The following is a 19,979-nucleotide window of genomic DNA, read 5'->3' on the forward strand; positions in this document are numbered from 1 at the left end:
CTGTTATTACTTGGTTTGGAGAATATCAGAGACTACTTGGGTTACAGACTATACTGAAAGTCGGGAGAGAGGGGGGGAAGAAAAAACCCAACAGCAATTCATTTTCATATTGTTGCCATGAAAACTCCATGGATACATTCATGAATTAACAGGAGCCAAGAGCAACTCAAAGACAGTATACCTCCATAGCATTTGTACTGTTATGCTTCCATAAGTTTTATAGTGTGTGAAATCAATTCTACATTAGACTTTGCTGAATAACATTACCATAGTTTCAATGACGATGGTCAGATTGCCTAGCCCATCAGTTAGAGCCACGAAGCTTCCACCCTTTTCCAAATGCCCATCTACTTTCAGGTAATACCAGCCTGGTTGGGTGAATTGTGTTGTATGTGCTGTGTTAAAACAAAAAAAAGAACACTAAAACCTGCTTCAATGGGAAGAAAAAATAATAAGGTCAACATAAAATTACATGAAGGAGATAGCTCAATTGTCCTACTAATAAGTGATCAACTTGCTCTGACTGCAGTACCTATATGTAGTTACAACTCAAAGGTCCAGGAATAACTTCTTATAGGAATGCAGATGGTTATGGATTTAATTCAGAAGAGCTCCTTCATAATGTATAGGATCATGAATGCAATATCAGTCTGTGACTCAATAAAACTATTGTGATTTAGACCCGGGGCCACCAACCTTTTGGAACTCAGGGACCACTAAATTCATAATTTTAAATCCACTAATATGATTTGCCTAATGCCTGGCTGGGTGGGCATGGCAAGGTGGTCATGTGACTCAATGTCACTCATGTCAAGGGGCGCCTTGCCAGCCTCTATTTGCCATTCCTTGCCTGCCTGCTCCTTAGAGTCCCAAAAGGAAGCAGTTGCTGGAGCTAAGCAGCCACCATGAGAAAGAGTTGGCAAAACAAATGGTTCAGGTCAAATTGGATATGACCAAGAAGGAGGCTCAGCAGAAGCACCTCACTGAGGACTATAAGCACAGGCTTTCCAAGCAGAGAGAAGATCTGTGGGAGTGCAAGACCAAGTGCCAACACCTGGAGGCTCAGCGAGCTGAGATGATTAGCCAGTTCCAGACCATGATGTAGTCCCACTAGAACAAGGTTCTTCGGCACCAGCAACACTTTCGTCTAGCCTTTGCCTAAAGCCCCATGCCAGGAGGCCGAAGCAGACCCCCAGTTGGAATTTCTGGCCCCCTCCGACCCACACAAAAAGATTCAGAAGGGGGAGACTTTCTCCAGCAACACAAATATACATTGCATGTATTTGGCCCAGGGGGTGTAGTTTGAGGACCCCTGATTTAGTGCAATATAAAAAATGCAAATATTTTTTCCGTGGATCACCAAAATGTTCGCACAGACCACCTTCTGAATGAAAAAGTATTTTGAATGATTAAGCAATAAAGTAAGAACAGCATTATATTATCATACAACTCACACTTTTTTCATAAAGTTATGAGCTTATTAAAAGGTAAGCATTGAATCAGTACACCTAATAGTTAGAATTCAAAACCTGACTGAGTCAGAAATCTGTGCATGGGAAACAGAGTGAGCCTACGGCCTCAATTTTGATAGGACAAAATGTCTGAAATCATTTCAAATTGACAGTAGTCCTATGAAGCTACTCCATTGTGCAAAATCTTGCATACTTGTTGAAACAAAACTGTTTTACTCCATGCACATTCTTTTATAAAAGCTATGTATTATTCATTTAGAAGATTCTGCTATACTCCAACAAATATTATAATTCAAAATAATAGATATTCAATATGCTACTCAATGGGTCAACATGCATTTGATAACTGGAAATGTTTATGTCTAACTCAGTAGTGGGTTCCAGATCCCATTGCAACTGGTACAGTGCAACGGGGCCAGGCATCCACCACATGAATGTGTGCAGCATGTTTGTGCACGCACACAGTATGTGCATGCATATTTACCGCTCACAATGCTCCAGCTGCTCGACAGAGCATCACGCAGGCGCCGTACGCTCCATGTGCGACAGCCCTGAACAGCTCAAATACTGGTAAGGAGCATGGGCGAGCAGGTGGGCCCTCTGGAGCACCAGAACGGTACCTGGTGCTCCCGGCAGGCACCAGTATGCCTGGTCGTAACCCACCACTGGTCTAACTTTTAAAATGTACCTGTGGCCCATATAGGAGAATTCGCAGTGTAATGTCCACTCCATGGTTCTTGTGCTGTCATTAAACCACACCTTCCAAAGGGTAATCCTTCATAGTAACTAGCTACCAAATTCCAAGCAAGAGTGCTAAGAACAAGGAATAAGAGAAACAAAGGAAATTATTAATTATATTCCACTATTCGTAAACCAAAATCTTCCAAGTGATTTTACAAGAGATAGCAGCAATCATTAATAAAATCTCAATAAATAAATATATGAATAAATGGAGATGGTTACCAAAGGTGAAAATATTGACACAGACTAAGCTTAGAGAGGTATTTATCTGCCTGCCTTTCACTCTCTTCTGAAACTTTTCACTTGATGGTAATAGCCCAAAAAATCGAAAGGAAGGGCTTCACAGAGGTTTAGACAATTAAGTGGCCAAGCAAACATCCACCTATTTAATTCATCCCAAGAGCTACTATATGTTGATCGATCAAGCACAACATAAGTATTTACCAAGTCATATATTAAGAAGCACTCTCACGGGGGAATATCTGCAGTATAAATGTTCTTGTTATGAACAATTGGGGGGGGGGATAGTTGGTCCAAGTTTCATGCACATAATTATTTCACTTGCTAAAATGAAATAATTTTAGTAAATGAAATAACCCAATTGTCACTGCCAAAAGAATTAAGCAAGGTTTTCACAATATTATTTGATAAAGATTATTGTCATGAAATACACTTTTATATCACCAGATGTATCAATACATACGCAGTCATGTTCCCATTTACATAATTTTGATTCAGGATTCGAGCCCAGCAACCAGTACCCTCTTCATTGTTGAAAGTACTGTAATCTTCAGAAGACCAGAGTTTCTTTTGGGTTAATTGAGCACTTTTCACTGTTGTTGTCCCTGGGTAGTGAGCCCTAGACAGGGAAAAATTTATACGTTTTAACTCCAATGTATATGCATTTCATTAAGTAACATTCTAGAAAAGTATGGAGGGCATGGTGTCTTTTCTAATAACGGTATTTCCTCAGGGCTTCAATTTTTGATGATTATATGGAAAATTGAGAATCTCAACTGGTCTTAAATTACTCATAGCTCTTTCAAGGGCACTTCAGCAATCTCTTTGATCCCATCTATTCTCCTCAGCATTTACTTTTACAGCAATAATAAATCCATGACATAGAAAATAAAAGTGTTCATGCGTGAATTCAGGAATAACATTTAAAGGCTACCATTTACAATGTGAACGCTCAGCATTTATCCAGCATTTTAAAAGTCAGAAATGTTTGAAAAAACCAAAAGAATAAATCAGTATGATAATCCCTGGATTGCAGTTGGCAAGTCTTAGCCTCAGTTTTCTTCATGGCTGTCTGGTAAGATCAAAGGAAAGACAGGATTTTTAAAAAGGATTTCCAGGGTTTCACTTATGTAGGGTTTTTACAGTGAATCATCTGGATGGTCCTTAGAACTGAGGTTACACGTGTAAGTAGAAACTGCAGCAATCTGCAGAAAATATTTGCCTGTCAGCTATTCTTTGCTTGCAGTGTTCCCAGGGATGTTCGAGGACACGGGATGATACAAAGTATAACCTGCAACATTTTATTCACTTATTTGATAACACCTGATTTACTCAGCTATTACAAAGTGAACATTCTCATGAACACCAATGATGTAAAGACTAACCAATTACTGTGCCTTGGAGATAGCCAATAATGAGATAATACGTAAAGCTCAAAGAAGCTGAAAACACTATAAGAATGATGTTTCATGATTAATAATTTTGCTGTTGATTCTCATGTTAATTCTGGATGCTCAATAAACTTTGGTTGATTCAGCTATCCGTGAGTGGACATTCCTTTCATCTTCAACCTCGGGAACCCTAAATGCTACACACTTATTTACCAATGTGGCAGCATTACTCTCATTACTACTGAGCAGAATTTAGAGACCTAAATGTCTCAATGCTTTTGATTTATTTAACAAAGTATTGATGCACAAGTCTAGATTCCTTTTGAAATGTAGTGATGCAAAATAACTGAAACCTCTATCTTCATTTAACAACTAATATATTCTGAATTCTAACACCTGGTACAGAAATCCCTGCTATGGACAGTCTTGTCAGTCCAACATAAATCCTTCCAATAAAACATAAGAGACTTAATATCTTAAACAATTATGTTCAAAGCTCTTTAAAAATAGGGACCAGCAAACATTAGAGATCACTGTGACTGGGGATTTCCATTGGTTCATTTTGATTGGGGGGGGGGGAATCAGAGCAGAAGACCACCTTAGGATTTTCTTTCTTTTTTTCAAGAAATACACAATTACTTTCATTTTCCAGCCACATTCCTCAACAAGACTGTTTTCACTATGCAAGCAAAGATCATCAATGTTCCTTTGTCAATCCAGCTGGCAGCTGTTCTTTTCCTCTCTCAGGTTGATAAAGCCATTTTTCTTTCATCATCTTCAATCTTGTTAGTGACCATCTGTGAAAGACATTCCCTCCTCCTCCTCCTCAACTTTGGCAAGTCTAACATGGATTTCCCCTCCTTTGCTTTAAGAGGATTTAAACTCTCCTGAAACCAGCACATCAGAACCAAAAAAACTTTAGCAGTGACACTGTCTAGCCCATGTTGGTTTATCAGACATCCCTGTGTTTTCCTAAAAAAGCCAATTTTCAGCAGCCAGAGCTGCCTTCCATCATCTAAGGTGCCGGTCATTACACATATCCATTAAATTCTCTCCAAGATCTCCTTCCAAGAGCATCCAATGAGTTTCAATCTTTCACTTCTAATGTCAGCAGAATAATTTTCTTTGGAAGTCTTTTCTATAAGATATTAAATCATCCCTATTCTTATCTAATAGCTGGAAGAAGCACTTGGTTGATTTCTATGTAGATATGTAAATAGCCAGCAGGAAACCAGGGCCGAATGCCAACTATTATAATAACCATGTACGAAAGACAAGTGGAGCAACTTTTATTCACTGGAGAGCCACTGAGGTGCTACCTCAGCATATGTCTACCGAAATTCTCAGTCATGCACATCATGATTGCCCCAAAGGGTGTTTTTTTCTTGAAGATGTTTCGCTTCTCACCCAAGTAGCTTCTTCAGTCTGACTGAATGGTTGAGATTGGAAGGATTTATATTCTTTGCAATTGTATGTTATGATATGATCCTTCCATTCCCCACTATTCAATCAGAACTGAAAAAGCTTGAGATGTGAATGCAAGGGGTTTTGAGGAAAAAATCGGTTTTGTAAAGATGCCCTACCCAATAATACTGACTGCTTCGTGGAGCTCAGAGTCAGTGAGCATGAAAAAGGTTATTGGTTCCCAGAGGTCATCGCTGGCTATGATCTGCACTCGCTGAAGGTCTTGCTTATCCAAAGCGTACCTTAAAATCTTTTAAAATAAAGAGACAAGAAAAGTAGCATTTTACTCATTTTTATTCATTTATTTATGTATTAAATTTGTATGCCAGCCATCTTTCTGCTCATCACTTGTAAGAAATAAATATTTAAAAAGCCAAAATGCGCAATTTATTTTACTGATGTCTAGCTACAAAACAGGCATCTCTCTCTATGACAAATGCATAAATGTGAATAGCAATAGTACTTAGACTTATATACCGCTTAACAGTGCTTTACGGTCCTCTCTAAGCGGCTTACAGAATCAACATATTGCCCCTAACAATCTGGGTCCTCATTTTACCGACCTTAGAAGGATGGAAGGCCAAGTCAACCTTGAGCCAGTGAGACTCAAATTTGAGAAGAATTAGCGTTCAATACTGCATTCTAACCACTACACCACCACAGCTCTTGATGTTACAATAAATGCAAGCATTTGTCTGCCAAAGGGGAAAATAGAGCAAGATGCCACTCTCTTCAGTAAATTGCTTCATTTCTAAAAAATTTAAATGGACAAAGTTCATAATAGTTGCTTTGAATAGTGAGACGGATGGCATATAAATTCAATAAATAAATAAGAAAGTGCCATGGACAGGCTGGGGAAACAAAGAGGAAAGCCTCATTCTCCAAACAAAGGTATACCTCTCCTGCAGCAAAATTTTAAAAATTTTGCAGGCAAATACATTTCATTTCAGAATAAGACATGTCGAAGAATAAACAAATCAGGACAAAATCCAATATCTGTTCACACGACAGAATGTTCTCCCCCTTCTGTGGTCCGCGTGCCCCAATTTACCCCATAATTTTTTTCCAGCCCAGAGAACAGATGTCCATGGAGATTCTCATTCATCCAGGTTATGGTTGTCCCATAGGTGCTTTTTGAAGAGACAACTGGACTTCGTTGTTTTTCTTTGAAGACGTTTCGCTTCTCTTCCAAGAAGCTTCTTCAGACATCATCCAGTCAGAGCTGAAGAAGCTTCTTGGATGAAAAGCGAAACATCTTCAAAGAAAAACAACAAAGTCCAGTTGCCTCCTGAAAAAGCCCCAGAGAATAGATGCTAATGATACACAGGGAGGTGGGTGGAGACAGAGGAAGAGAAAATAATTTATCTCTTCCACTGATGGAAGTACTGTAGCGCTGTCAATGAAACAATTTCCCCACTCGTATTTACTCAACAGTGTAACAAAGATCTTCAGTGAAATTGAATTTTAGATTACGAAAGAAAAATATCAATAAAAGCTCACAGAGCACTTTTGTACACTTATTGACTGAAGACCATTAACCAACGTTGAATGGCCAATTCTCTGCAAAGCTATCAGATGAGACCCAGAATAAGGTTCAAGATTTGAGATTATCTACAGGATTGCAATTTGAGCCAAATTTATAATGTGCATATAGACTGTGACAAATGAATCTGAGACTTGATAAAACACTGAAATATTGGAAGCAAATAAGATACTATAAAGACCAAGAAAAGGTATGCAACAGTCTAAAAAACAGAGCAGCTAAGTCATCAGGGGAACAGGGGAAATTCTAGAAAGTTATGATACCCTATCGCATTTTGTAACTTTTAGAAAAGAAAATGTTTTCTGAATGGGGGAAAATATTTTTTCTACAGAGAAGGAGGGAAGGAGAGAGGGAGAGAGGGAGAGAGAGAGAGAGAGAGAGAGTCAAATTATGTCTTCATTTCATCTTATCTGTTAACCAGATTTCTTTCTATATTAGTAATAACATGATATTGCACGCCTAGTGCATAGGTTCAGGATAATGCTGGATCTGAATTCTACAATAACCTTATTATTTAATAAAGTGCCATCATTTCTCACAAAAATCATTTTTAATAGAAATCAAACACTGTTCCATTTTAAAAGTCTTAAAACCCTGAGCCAAGGTGGCGCAGTGGTTAAATGCAGCACTGCAGGCTACTGCTAGATCAGCAAGTCAGCGGTTCAAATCTCACCGGCTCAGGGTTGACTCAGCCTTCCATCCTTCCGAGGTGGGTAAAATGAGGACCCAGATTGTTGGGGGCAATATGCTGACTCTCTGTAAACCGCTTAGAGAGGCCTGAAAGGCCTATGAAGCGGTATATAAGTCTACTGCTATTGCTATTGCTATCCACTGAGCAATGGACTTTTCAGTGCATACAGCTACTCTCTAATGGCTCTGGATCAGGGGTCAGCAACCCTTGGCTCTGGAGCCACATGTGGCTCTTTCATTCCTCTGCTGCGGCTCCCTGTCGCCAGCCAGCTCCACAATTGATAGGACTTTCAGTTAGGATAGGTAGAGGAAAAAGGATGCCATACTAGGAGGAGACTTCCAGTCAGCAGAGGAAAAAGGACACCGTGCTCTGAGGAGACTCTATGGTGGGGGAAACCAGACTTCCGGTTGGTTCAAGAATTGAATAGGGGGCTTCCAGTTAGGACCTTTGTGGCTCTTTGAGTGTTGAAGTTTGTCGACCCCTGGTTTAGGTTAGTCAATGAGTTAATTAATGCAGCACACCTAGACAATGCATTAGATAGCCATAAAATCAAAGCACTGAAAACATAGAGAATAAGATTAGATGATACAGGTAAGTAAACCAGACATTAAAATTGTCACTGATAATCACCAGGCAGCGTGTTCACTTTGGAAAGGTGACATTTAAATGCATAATGTACAACACAGTCCTGCATCTCTGGCAGGGATAAAAATAGATGATTTTTTTAAAAAAATAAAAAAAATGATTTTTTGAAATTTAAATTATATATATTATTTAAATTGTATTTTTATTTTGTCATATTTATTTTAATAAAATGCTTTTGGAGTAAAAATCTATCTAAAGATAGTTTTCTATTTAATATACATTAATAATTTAGTTTATTCAGCATGAAATGGAGCTTAGTTATGTAGCACGAGGCTGTATATTCTGCAATATTTACATTTTTGGTAAACTCATTCCATGAATCCAAGCACTCTGAATAGGAAACTTTCATTTTGTTTGCAAATAATAATATTAAAGATTCTAACTACCAGCAAGAATGAGTTTAAAGAGCACCTGTCATTTCAGATCCATCATGGCAGTGCCTATTAGCAGGCATCCACATTAAAGTGAATGGGACTGTCGGTGAGTCAACAGCGGGTCAGAGATGACAGTTGCTCTTCAAAAATTATTATTTAAATCAAGTTGATTTAAATCAAGTCTTTTTACTAATGATTTAAATCGTGATTTAAATCGAGTTGATTTAAATCAAATCCACCCTGATCTCTAGCAATCAAAGCAACTAAGATACAGATCTAAAAGCAAAATGATATTACAAATACCACCACAAATAGAATAAAATAAAACAAAAAATGGAGCATTTTCCCAAGAAGTGCATTCTTAATACAGTAAAAACACCATCGCTGAAAAGGACCAAGCAATCACAAGAAATTTCCTCAGAGTTCCTATTCTCTTCTATTGGCTCCCTAAAAAGATAATCTATAGTGTTTTAATATTCCACACAATCCTATATATATATACAAGTATATCAACAACTCTTAGACTTTATGCCACCAATTTTCAAAATTTCCCCTAAAGATCAGCAGATAGTGAAGGTCCTGAGAATTCTGTATTGATATGAAGCTTTAGGTTCTTAGGTTATCCAAAGGAAAGAAAGTTACTATTTAAGAAACATCCGTGGAAAATACTATATAAAACAAAACTCACATAGTTCCAGAAGGTAGCAAAATGATGTTGGTATCCCCATTAAGCTACAATGAATACCATACTCATCTGGAAGTAAAGCTAGTGTCAGGTGCAGGGCTGGAAACAAATGATACTGGAGCCCATGCATATAAAAGCAGGATAATCAAGCTGACGTCCAAATTCTAATTAATACAAAGTTTTATATATAATAGATGAATAACTGTTCCTCTGTATTTCCACACTTACCCTACTATTTCAACCGCATCATATAGATAAGGATCGACTAGCATTTGATTGGCAAAGTCCCAATTTCCATCTGCAGCAATGATGCCAAGGGTGCTTAAACCCACTCTGTCCAAAGTTTTGCGAAGTACCTTGGTAACAGATAATATTACTTGAAGAATATTTTTCACCATATAAGGAACATGACATTAGCTTAAAGGAACAAATAAGGACAAGGTAATCAAGTTCTGAAATTCATAATTAAAAAGCTAAAATAATATATGCTGTTGCTTGCCTAGATTTCATAGTCCTCACTAGAAACTGGCACTTTTTTTGTGATAATCAGTTAATAAGAAACGTTACTTGTATGAGATTGGCTACTTAATACGCATATCACAACTAAAAAAGAGGCAGTGATTCAAAAACACTACTCCCCCAAATCTATTTTATAAGTAATCAACAGGGGGGAAAAGTATGCATTCCATGGACTATCTCAGATGGCATTAATACCAATGCCACCTAACCAGAGCCCATTCTTATTTCAGAATTTGAGCACTGACCATTTAATATGAATTTAATACCTAACCTGGCTCTTAAGAAGCACATATTGAACTCAAAAATTTGAGAATTCTTTTAAGTACCTTGTTTTAAATTAAAAGATAAACTAAATTATTAACAGTGTTCTACACAGACATTTCCCAGAAATATTAAACTTATTTTACTTTCTATCTAATAAATTCCCATTTTAGGAAGACAATGTTTTTTCATAGACTGTATAGGCTAGAGCAAGGGATGACTGCTAAGACTCTGCCTCAACAAAAAAAAAGTCTTGTTACAAATCCCTGTTGGAGAGCAACTGTCCTAGTTGGGAGGAAGGCTCAGCAGGGAATTAAGTCTGTTCCCTTGGCTACATCCCCAGATGTACAGAGTCAGGAAGGTGACCTTGAGAGAGATACACTAGATCCATTACTAAAGCAACAAGGAGAAATACATGGCTTAAATTTAAAACTGGCAGAAATACAGGTAGTCCTCACTTACCAACTACAATGGGGAAATTAGCCACTGGCAACTCTGTTGTAAGCAGAGCAGTTCTTTAACCACAATGTCATGTGACTGCACCAAATTACAATGTCAGTTCTGGCTGCAGTCATTATGTGAATCACCACAGGTCGTTAAATGTGATGTCATGTGAAGGTTACTTGTGACTTCCTTCTGGCTTTCCCATTGACTTTGCTTGTTGGAAGCTGGCTGTGAAGGCCACAAATGATGATCATGTAACTTAGGAACATTATAAAATGCATTCTGGTTGCCAAACAGCTGAATTGGGACTGCAGAGATGCCCACAACTTTAAGGACCAGTAATGTCTCATTTTTCTGTACCCTTGCAAAGTTGAACATCATTGAATGAGTGATCAGGAAGCAAGGACTAGCTCTATGTATAAGTGGCTTAGATACACACCTCCATAATTCACATAGAAATTAACAAGGGAGAAGGCATAGCCCAATCACACTTAGAAGATTTTGTTATTATAGTTTTTTCTCAATAAAAACTTTCCTGTACAGTTGAAGCTTGGTCCGATCTACTTGGTGGGGTTACATCAGTGTCCAGAAACTATTAAAATATCTTTTTTTTGGTCCAGGTGCAAAATTGTAAAGATCTGATCATGTATAATACTGAAAGGATAAATTTGTTATTTCTAAAAATAATAAAGTTGGGATACAAATAAATACATGAATTACTGGTGGACTGTTGATATATGTTATTTATTTTCCTATGACAAACAAGCCTTTTTAAAAAAAATGAAATTGAGATAATTTGGAGGGATGCTGTTTCATCTATGGCACTAATGTCCAGGGTCTCCCGTAGCAGTGGTGGGTTGCAGGCGGTACGCCCCGGTACAGGCGTACCGTAACCTGCTTAGAGCACCGGTTACCGTTCTGTTATTGTGCTCCGGAGGTCCAGCCCGCCTGAGTTCCTTACCTGTCTTTAAAGTCTTCGGCACTTACACACAAAGTGCATACAGCGCCTGTGCGACGCTACGCAGAGCATCTGGATTGTCGCAGAGGCGCAACTGGATGATAAGACGCATGCGCGCACTGCATGTGTGTGTCCATGTGGACAACGCTGGGCCCGTTCCTACCATAACGGTTGGAATGGGATCTGGAACCCACCACTGCTCCATAGCCACAGCTGCCAACTGCTCCACAAGCATAAATCCAGGAGGACCTACCCAGACTGTGAATCAACTCTGTCCAGGAAATGGAAAACTTGTAGTGAAGGTTACAACTGTGATCACATGATCACAGGACACTGCAACCATTATAAGTATGAGTTGACTGACAAGCCCCTGGATTGTGATCCTATTACCAAGGGGATTGGGTGCCAGCCAGAACTTTGAGGACTGGTCATAAGTACCACTGTACATCACCACTGTAACTTCAAACGGCAGCTGAACAAGTGGACGGTAAGTGAGGACTACCTGCATATAGAAATATAAATATTTATATAAAAATATAAGTTGCAAATGTACACCAAAGCCACTTGAATAGCTTTGGGCAATGTAGGTCTGCCTTGACTCCAATGAAAAATTGTTCTAAAATAAAAGGAGAAAGAATAATTTATTTTCAATTGTAGATGTAACCTGTGATGGGTCCTACAAGAAGTTTTTTAAACCTGAGTTTTAACAAAATATGAGCTCATGAAAGAAATATTTATATCACAACAAGCACCTTAAATTGCATTCGTAAAGCAAATGGCAACCAGCATAGCTCGTTCAACAAAAGTGACCTATTAAATGCCATTGTACACATCTGCTGCCACACTCTGGGCCAGCTGCAATTACTAAAAAATTAAACAGCAAATCTTTCCCACACATTTCAACTCACAGAGATCTCCCCTTAGGAATTAGGCAAGTGCATATAGCCTTCAGGTCTAGTCGCTTGGCATCAAATATTCATCTCTTTTATATTATCCATACCCTTCCTTAATTTTTAAATCAGCAGTAAACCTTATCTAAATTAGCCAAAACCTGATGAACCCTAGTTATTTAGATATGTACACTAAACTGTATATTTTCAAAAGCAAATAATAAATTCCATAATAGAAACTAACAGACATCTTTAAATGTTCAAGTGTTATAAAACAGAAATTGTATCTTCCGGTAATCAAAGTAGGAAATACTTCTTTTAAAACCTAATCATTTTTTCTAGATTAAGTTCTGTAACATCCTTTAAATTAAGCAATCAATTATGTAATACATGAATATTATAAAGAAATAAGTATTATGCCTTCTTTTTTAGATTCTAGGTAAAAGTCCCTAGATTCATCAGTCACTAAAGGCCCAAGCTCTAGCCATGGCTAAGCAATGGTGGGTCCCTAACAGTTTGGCCAAACTGGTTGCTGTTTGGCGGCCTGGATCGCTGGAACCGGCAGTGACCCAGGCCTGCCACACCCTGAATCGGTTCCCCGGTGGTGCCATCTTGTTTTTCAGTTCTGCACATGCACAGAACAATTTTAATTGCACTGCATATGCACGTGCAGCTCACATCAAGCGTGTGCATGCGAAGCACGCACACAAGCAAACCGGCAGTAGTACCTGCGGAACCCTAATGCTAACTCTAACCCTAACCCTGCAACTTAGATAATATACCACCTAGATCAGGGCTGTCAAACTCCCAGATGCATCACACGCTGCCCTCACCCATGCCCAGTTTAGCAAAGGGGAAAAAAGTATCCTTATATCACATGACACTGCCATGACGACATGTGTTTGACACACCTGACCTAAATGCTTTTTCTGGAGAGGGACAACCAAGCTATAATTGTTTATGAATGCACAGCCGCATCCATAGATAATTCCAAGGTATCAAGTATAAAACTGTTCTTATACTTGGTCAACAAACTGCAGCTGTTTAGTATAGTAACTAAGATGGGTAAGTTCCTGCACTGGCTGCTAGTTAGCTACTATGCCTAGGTCATGTTTCTAGCTATGGTAGTCAAGATCCTAAACAACTTGGGATCAGAATGCTACCTTTTGAACCATTAAGATAATGAGCAGACACTAACTAGTAAAGGCCCTCAAATTGAGAATATTTCAGCTCAAATGTCACACAAAATGAACAGCATTACATTTTACTTTCAACATCCAGTCTGTATTATATGGTTAGCACAAAATAGCTCAGATGTTAAGATGTTAATAGTGAATAAGAGAGCATGCAAATGTAAAGCAGATAGGCAACAAATGCAAGCATATTTTTAGTACACATCAAGTCATGCAAATGGTTACAAGAAATGTTACAAAAATTGATATGTTAAGTATTAAAATAAGAATATATATACGGTAAGCTTTAACTATTATGACACAAAAAAATTGTATCCAGATGACACTGTTTAATGAATGATGAAATGTTTGTATTAAAAGAAAATATTTTTTTAAAAAAGTCATGCAAATGGTTATTAGTTGTTTACCTGAAGTAAAGTAACCCCACATTCTTGCTCTGCTGCATAATTTTGTTCCATGTTAAAGCAAGATCAAGATTCCTACTTGGTTAAACAAGTGAAGGATAGTAGTTGACATACCTTGATATATTTGCTGTTAAAAGCTCGTTCATTCCAAATCTTCAAGGGGAAAAAAGGGAAAAAAGTTTAAAAGTGTTATAACGTTGCTTAAAAACTAGTAATAAAATTAAACTGCCATCAAGACTCAAACCTGAATTACAAGAAAATGCCACTAAATCCAGTTCCCAACCCCAAAGCACAATAACTTGAATTGGAACCCTAATAATTAGAGAATGAAGCATAAATGGAACAATTGAATATCTCAGCCACAGGGTTCCTTTAAAATCTACATGACTCGGTCAATGTTTCTCAACCCTGAGAACTTTAAGAGAAGTGGACTTTTAACTCCCAGAATTCTTCAGACAGCATCTTGCTTGGGAATGCTTAGAGTTAAAATCCCTACTTCTTAAGGTCACCAACGTCAGACAATAATTCCCTAGGTCATTCACAACATATTAAAATATGTACTCTTTAAGTTTAGCAGTGAAGCCCTGTTTCAGTGAGAGAAAATGTTTTGTTTTTTTAATCAGGAATATTCTGCCAGAATATTCCTGACAAAAATATTATATTTTTGTTTAACATGTCTTTTTACTATTTTCCAAAATATAAATGACTACTCTAAAGCATGCTGAGTTACTTGTTTCCTAGAAAATAATTGATATTGCTTTATTAATATTGGATCTTTTTTAAACACTGATTTTTGAATGTTATATAGATATTCTTCTCTGGGATATAAAATCAGGGACTCAAGCTTAAAATAAAAATCAAAACTGTCTGTTGCCATAGACACTCATGCTACATCATCACTGACCTTGATAAAGTCTCAGAAACAAGGACACGTTGTCTACAAAAATGTCAAATTAAATTCTACATTAGAGTCTCTAACACATTGTCTAGCTCCAAAGAAAAGTCTTGTGAGCGACTATAATCTTGCATTTTTAAAAATCTTTTATGATGGGCAAATAATTAGTGGATAGCCTTCCAGCCTATTATATATCCAGAGGCACTTTTCTCTAATTCAAAGACTCATTTTCAGATATTACACAAAATCCAAGGTTACCATATAATGAACAAATTTAGACGAGTTTCAAGCTTATGCCATGTATCTAAATTATGTACATATCTACCGTATTTTTTGTAGTATAAGACACATTGGAATATAAGACGCACCAAGATTTTGAAGAGGCAATTTTTTAAAAAAAAGAGGTTTTGCACTCTGCAGACCTCCCAAAAACGCACAGTTTTTCACAAAAATGGGCCCATTTTTTTTTTAAATGACATGAATAGCTTTTAGGAGGCTATAAAATGCTCTTGGGGGGGGTGCAAAACAAGCAAAAAATGCCCCGTTTTTCACAAAAATGGGCCCGGTTTTGTCTTTTTTTTTTAAAAAAAAAGGGCATGATAGCCTTTAGGAGACTTTCAGAGTGCTCCTGGCAGCTGGGGGGGGGGCAAAATTAAGCAAAAAACAGCCTGTTTTTCACTCATTTTCTAAAGACTATGCACCAGTGGTGGGATACAACCGGTACACTCCGGTACAAGTGTACCAGTGCCTGCTGGGAGCACCAGGTACTGTTCCAGTACGGTGCTTGAGGGCCCACCCGCCCACCTGCAGTCTTTACCTGCATTTGAGCCAATTGGGACTTCCGTGCACGGACTGTACGGCTCCTGCGCAATGCTCCGCTGAGCAGTTGGAACATTGCAGAATGTCAATGGTGATAAGTATGAATGTGTGCACTGTGTGCATGCTGTGCATGTGATGGACGCCCGGCCTGTTGCACCGGGATCCGGAACCCACGACTGCCATGCACACCCATTTTGATGAAGGGGACAGGATTTCAGGAGGCAAAAAAATGCTGTATTCAGTGTATGAGACTCACTCAGATTTTCAGTCTCTTTTTTGTGGGAAAAAGGTACATCTTATACTCTGAAAAATACGGTGGGTAGGTAGGTAGGTATGTTTTTACAGGATTAATGTTGAGACCGATCTCATGCAATTACTCTAGGTTGCTCACGACAATCCATGAAACCTAACTTTAAAAAAAGAATACCCTAATAAAGGAAAATATTTGTAGCGGAGGGTTGACATCAGGGGTCCTTGGTGCTCTCTGAGCTTGCTTGTTTTCTTGCAGATGTTTCATTACCTAAACTAGGTAACATCATCAGTGATAGTTTGGGTAATGAAACGTGTGCAAGAAAACAAGCGAGCGCAGAGAGACCCCCCCTCAAAGAATAGCCTACTCCTCAGGTGCCAGATGAAACAAACATTCTCCCAGCTCAACCCCACCCTAGCCAAGCAGAACAATAAATCAGTGGAACAGCTTATCTTCAGAAGCTGTGGGTACTTCATCATTGGAGGTTTTTAAGAAAAGACTGGACAGTCTCCTATCTGAAATGCTATAGGGTCTCCTGCTTGAGCAGGGGTTTGGACTATAAGACCTCCAAGGTCCCTGTTCTATTCTGATTGATTGCTGAAAGGGTAGGGGTCCCTTGAATCTAGATGAAAAGCTATTCTAGAGGGCTGGAGTGAAGGAAGGACTCCAAAGTCCCATCACGTAATAATATTTAAAGGAGGTGCCCATCTTGGAGTGCGCCCATCTTATCTAACCTATTAGAATGGGCAAATATTGTACTACGGTTTTAACAGGAGAACATGGGTTATCTGGCCATCTCCACTTGGAAAAATGGTATGTTTTAAATCCAGTCTCTATGTAAACAAACTGAAAAGCCCAGAGTTGCTTCATTTAGTGAGATGGGCAGAATATAAATTTAATAATAAAGAAACAAATAAGCATTTGTGAACTTTTACAAAAAGCTACTTTGAATCAATCCACTGCATATAATCTACATAATTCTAAGCATTTAAGAAAGAACATGCCTTAGTGGCATGCAGATTCTTTCCGGCAATCAGTCCAAATAGTAAGCTAAACTATTTTTTACTTATGGATGAAATGCATGTTAGCATAACTCCAAATTCACGTTACTAGTTCAATTGCCTTTTATATTAACTTTTATTTTACCATCCCAATTATGTCTTTTGACCAAATCGCCCACAAATGACTTGCTTAATGCAGAAAGAAGGGAAATTTTCAAAAAACACTTGGTAAACATACCTACATTATAAGCCATATGGTACAAGTTGCATTTAATTTTTAACAAAAAACATAATGTGACAAAAAAACCTCCTCTACTAACCCCAATGTAGTCAATGTCCAAATCATGATATTTTTTAGCACCTATAATCCAGGAGATAATATAATATGCTGTAACATCTGGGTAATCATAAGGCCAATTCTCACCCCTCCCAATCCATCCTGGAAAAGCCCAGGGCAAGCCTGCAAGGAGAGCATAAAAAACACAAACATAAAGGAAAATTATACTTAACACATCAAATTCACAAAACTGAAATGTTTTTTTTACTGTCCATAATGTAGGGTGAAAAGTACTAAATGGTCAGAGTTATAGAAATTAATTTGTTCACATGTTCTAGGACGCCTACAATAATCATAGTCTATACATTTTTACTTCCTTTTTCTACAAATACCAGTGTTATGGTTTGCATTATTAATAACAGGATAATTCACTGAAATGGAAAAATGAGTGATAAAAATAACTGCTAGCAAAAGCTGGATAAAACAGTTAACAGAATTAAAAACAAGCTGAAGAGCCCTGATTACATTTGTTGAAAACTGCCATGTTGTGAAAATTGCTTCATAAAAAGGCATCAGTGGTGGGATTCAAATTGTTTTACTCCGGTTCTGTGGGTGTTGCTTGGTGGGTGTGGTGTTGCTTGGTGGGCGTGGTGTGGCTTGGTGGGCGTGGCTTGGAGGGTGTGACAGGAGGATACTGTAAAATCTCCATTCCCACTCCATTCCAGGAGAAGGTTACTGCAAAATCTCCATTTCCTCCCAATCAGCTGGGACTCAGGAGGCAGAGAATAGATGGGGGCGGGGCCAGTCAGAAGTGGTATTTACTGGTTCTCTGAACTACTCAAAATTTCTGCTACCAGTTCTCCAGAACTGGACAGAACCTACTGAATACCACCTCTGAAAGGCACGCTATTGTTTTAAACATTATCCCTTCCTTTATCTTATTTATAAAACCTCTGAAAACCATTGTTTCTCCCAGGTCCTGTAATAATTCGAATGGCGGGGTCCTTTAGAGAGGTTTTGTCCACATGGGAGCATTTTGATTCTTCTGTATCACTATCACCTTCTGTTAATTGTTTCCTTTTGTCTTTGTGTGTATGCGTGCATGTGTGTGTGTATACAGTATAGAATAATTTTTGAATTGGGAAGCCTTGAATTGGGACATGGTGGCTCAGTGGCTAAGATATTGACCTTGTTGATCAGAAGGTCGGCAGTTCAGCGGCTTGAATCCCTAGCACCACATATGGAATGAGCTCCCATTACTTGTCCCAGCTTCTGCCAACCTAGCAGTTCGAAAGCACATAAAAATGCAAGTAGAAAAATAGGAATCACTTTGGTGGGAAGGTAATAGTGCATTTAGTCATGCCGGCCACATGACCACAGAGACTTCTTCGGGCAACTGGCTCTTCAACTTAGAAATGGAGATGAGCCAGAAACAATTAGCACAAATGTGCGGGGGAACTTTTATCTTTACCTTTATAAATTCTATAAACAAACAAACACAAAATGTCTATGAGGCCCCACCTACTTTGTGGTTCCTCATTTCTCTCATATGCCCCTTGGCCAATGAGTTGATTAGAAGTCAGGAAAATGAAGATGAGCTAGAAACAGAGAAAGAATAAGAGGTGTCAGGTGGTAAGTGACATAGCTGAAGTGTGGGATCAGACACATAGAAGTAATAAGCAAAAGACTGGTGATGAAAACAATTGATTTAAGAAAAGAATCAGTAGATTGCATAGAGTAGCATCTATTTGCCAGCAGAACAGCTACTGCTAATAAGTCTTCAGAGATCTGCCTGAGAAACAGAGGATCCTTCTGAGTAAATCAGAGGGAAATGCAAGAGGATAGGGAGAAGGATATGAACAGAGAGCATAACAACAGTAATAAAAGTTAATTCAGTTGATGCCGGATGTTTGTTTAATATGTTTAATGTTTAATAAATTTATAGGCCGCCCAATTCCGGAGGACTCCGGGTGGATGTAATTCAATGATGTAGTTATTGAAAATATTTTTTTTTGTTAGATGATTACTTGTTGTGGGTAGACAGTTTTAACTTCTTGGATTCCAAGCTGAGTGTATTTAAGACTGGCATATCTATGTATGTATATTATTTCTTCATTTTTTTAATTTCAGGACTCCCATTTTTATATATTATAGTGTTTTCCAAAAAAAGCTTTTGTTTGTAGGGGTTATACAAGTGGTGTTTTTTTAATGGCCATTTGTTCAGTAAGTGTTCAAAATTACAGACGAATGATCCTCGAAGTTACATTCATTGCACCACCCCACAGTCATTTGACAAAAAATGGGCACCTGGTAGTTCACCCACATTTAGGATCACAGAGTGCAACTTAACTCCCTCCCCACCTTTCGGCCACTTGCACTCCACTGCCCCTCCAACAAGCACCCCTCATAAGCAGCAGGAGGAAGAAAATGGTGAGGGGCAGCTGGGATGGGAGGTGCTGCAGAGGAGTTAGGCAATATATAAGCAAGATGGTGGGAACAGCAAGGAAATGAAAGGCACAGTGGCAGGACAACAGGGGTGGTGGAGTGCAGGGCAGCAGAGTGCAGGACAGCCCAAAGGGCAGAGATGGGGGATGGCGAGTGTGGGGAGTTGAAAGTGCTTTATGAAATTATTGGAGCTGCCGAGCACCCAAATTTTAGTCACATTAGAGCAGGGTGCTGCAACTGCTATAACTTCAAGTACCATTTGTTCACTTCCTTCGTAATTGAAGTTTGATGAACAAATGGTTTTTAAACAAGGATTAGTACTCCAAATTAGTTGTTCTCACATACTATCAGCTTCATTAATCATATTTACCTGAAAA

At 38.4% G+C, this 19,979-nt stretch overlaps 1 protein-coding gene across 1 annotated transcript in view; it reads right to left on the reverse strand.

Moving 5' to 3' along the window:
* GALC (galactosylceramidase) overlaps positions 1-19,979 on the reverse strand; it is a 42,637-nt gene that overhangs the window by 13,826 nt on the left and 8,832 nt on the right. Inside the window, exons 5-10 of the mRNA XM_087725189.1 lie at positions 17,201-17,340; positions 14,030-14,068; positions 5,428-5,558; positions 2,917-3,072; positions 2,161-2,285; positions 268-395 (exon numbers count right to left, since the gene is read on the reverse strand). Of these exons, the coding sequence (XP_087581315.1) occupies positions 268-395; positions 2,161-2,285; positions 2,917-3,072; positions 5,428-5,558; positions 14,030-14,068; positions 17,201-17,340 (719 nt within the window). The remainder of the gene's footprint in view (positions 1-267; positions 396-2,160; positions 2,286-2,916; positions 3,073-5,427; positions 5,559-14,029; positions 14,069-17,200; positions 17,341-19,979) is intronic.

Source organism: Thamnophis sirtalis, unplaced genomic scaffold, assembly GCF_051295495.1.
Source record: "Thamnophis sirtalis isolate CommonGarterSnake01/CBP01778 unplaced genomic scaffold, rThaSir2_p1.2 scaffold_1, whole genome shotgun sequence".
NCBI classification, from domain to species: Eukaryota; Metazoa; Chordata; class Lepidosauria; order Squamata; family Natricidae; genus Thamnophis; species Thamnophis sirtalis.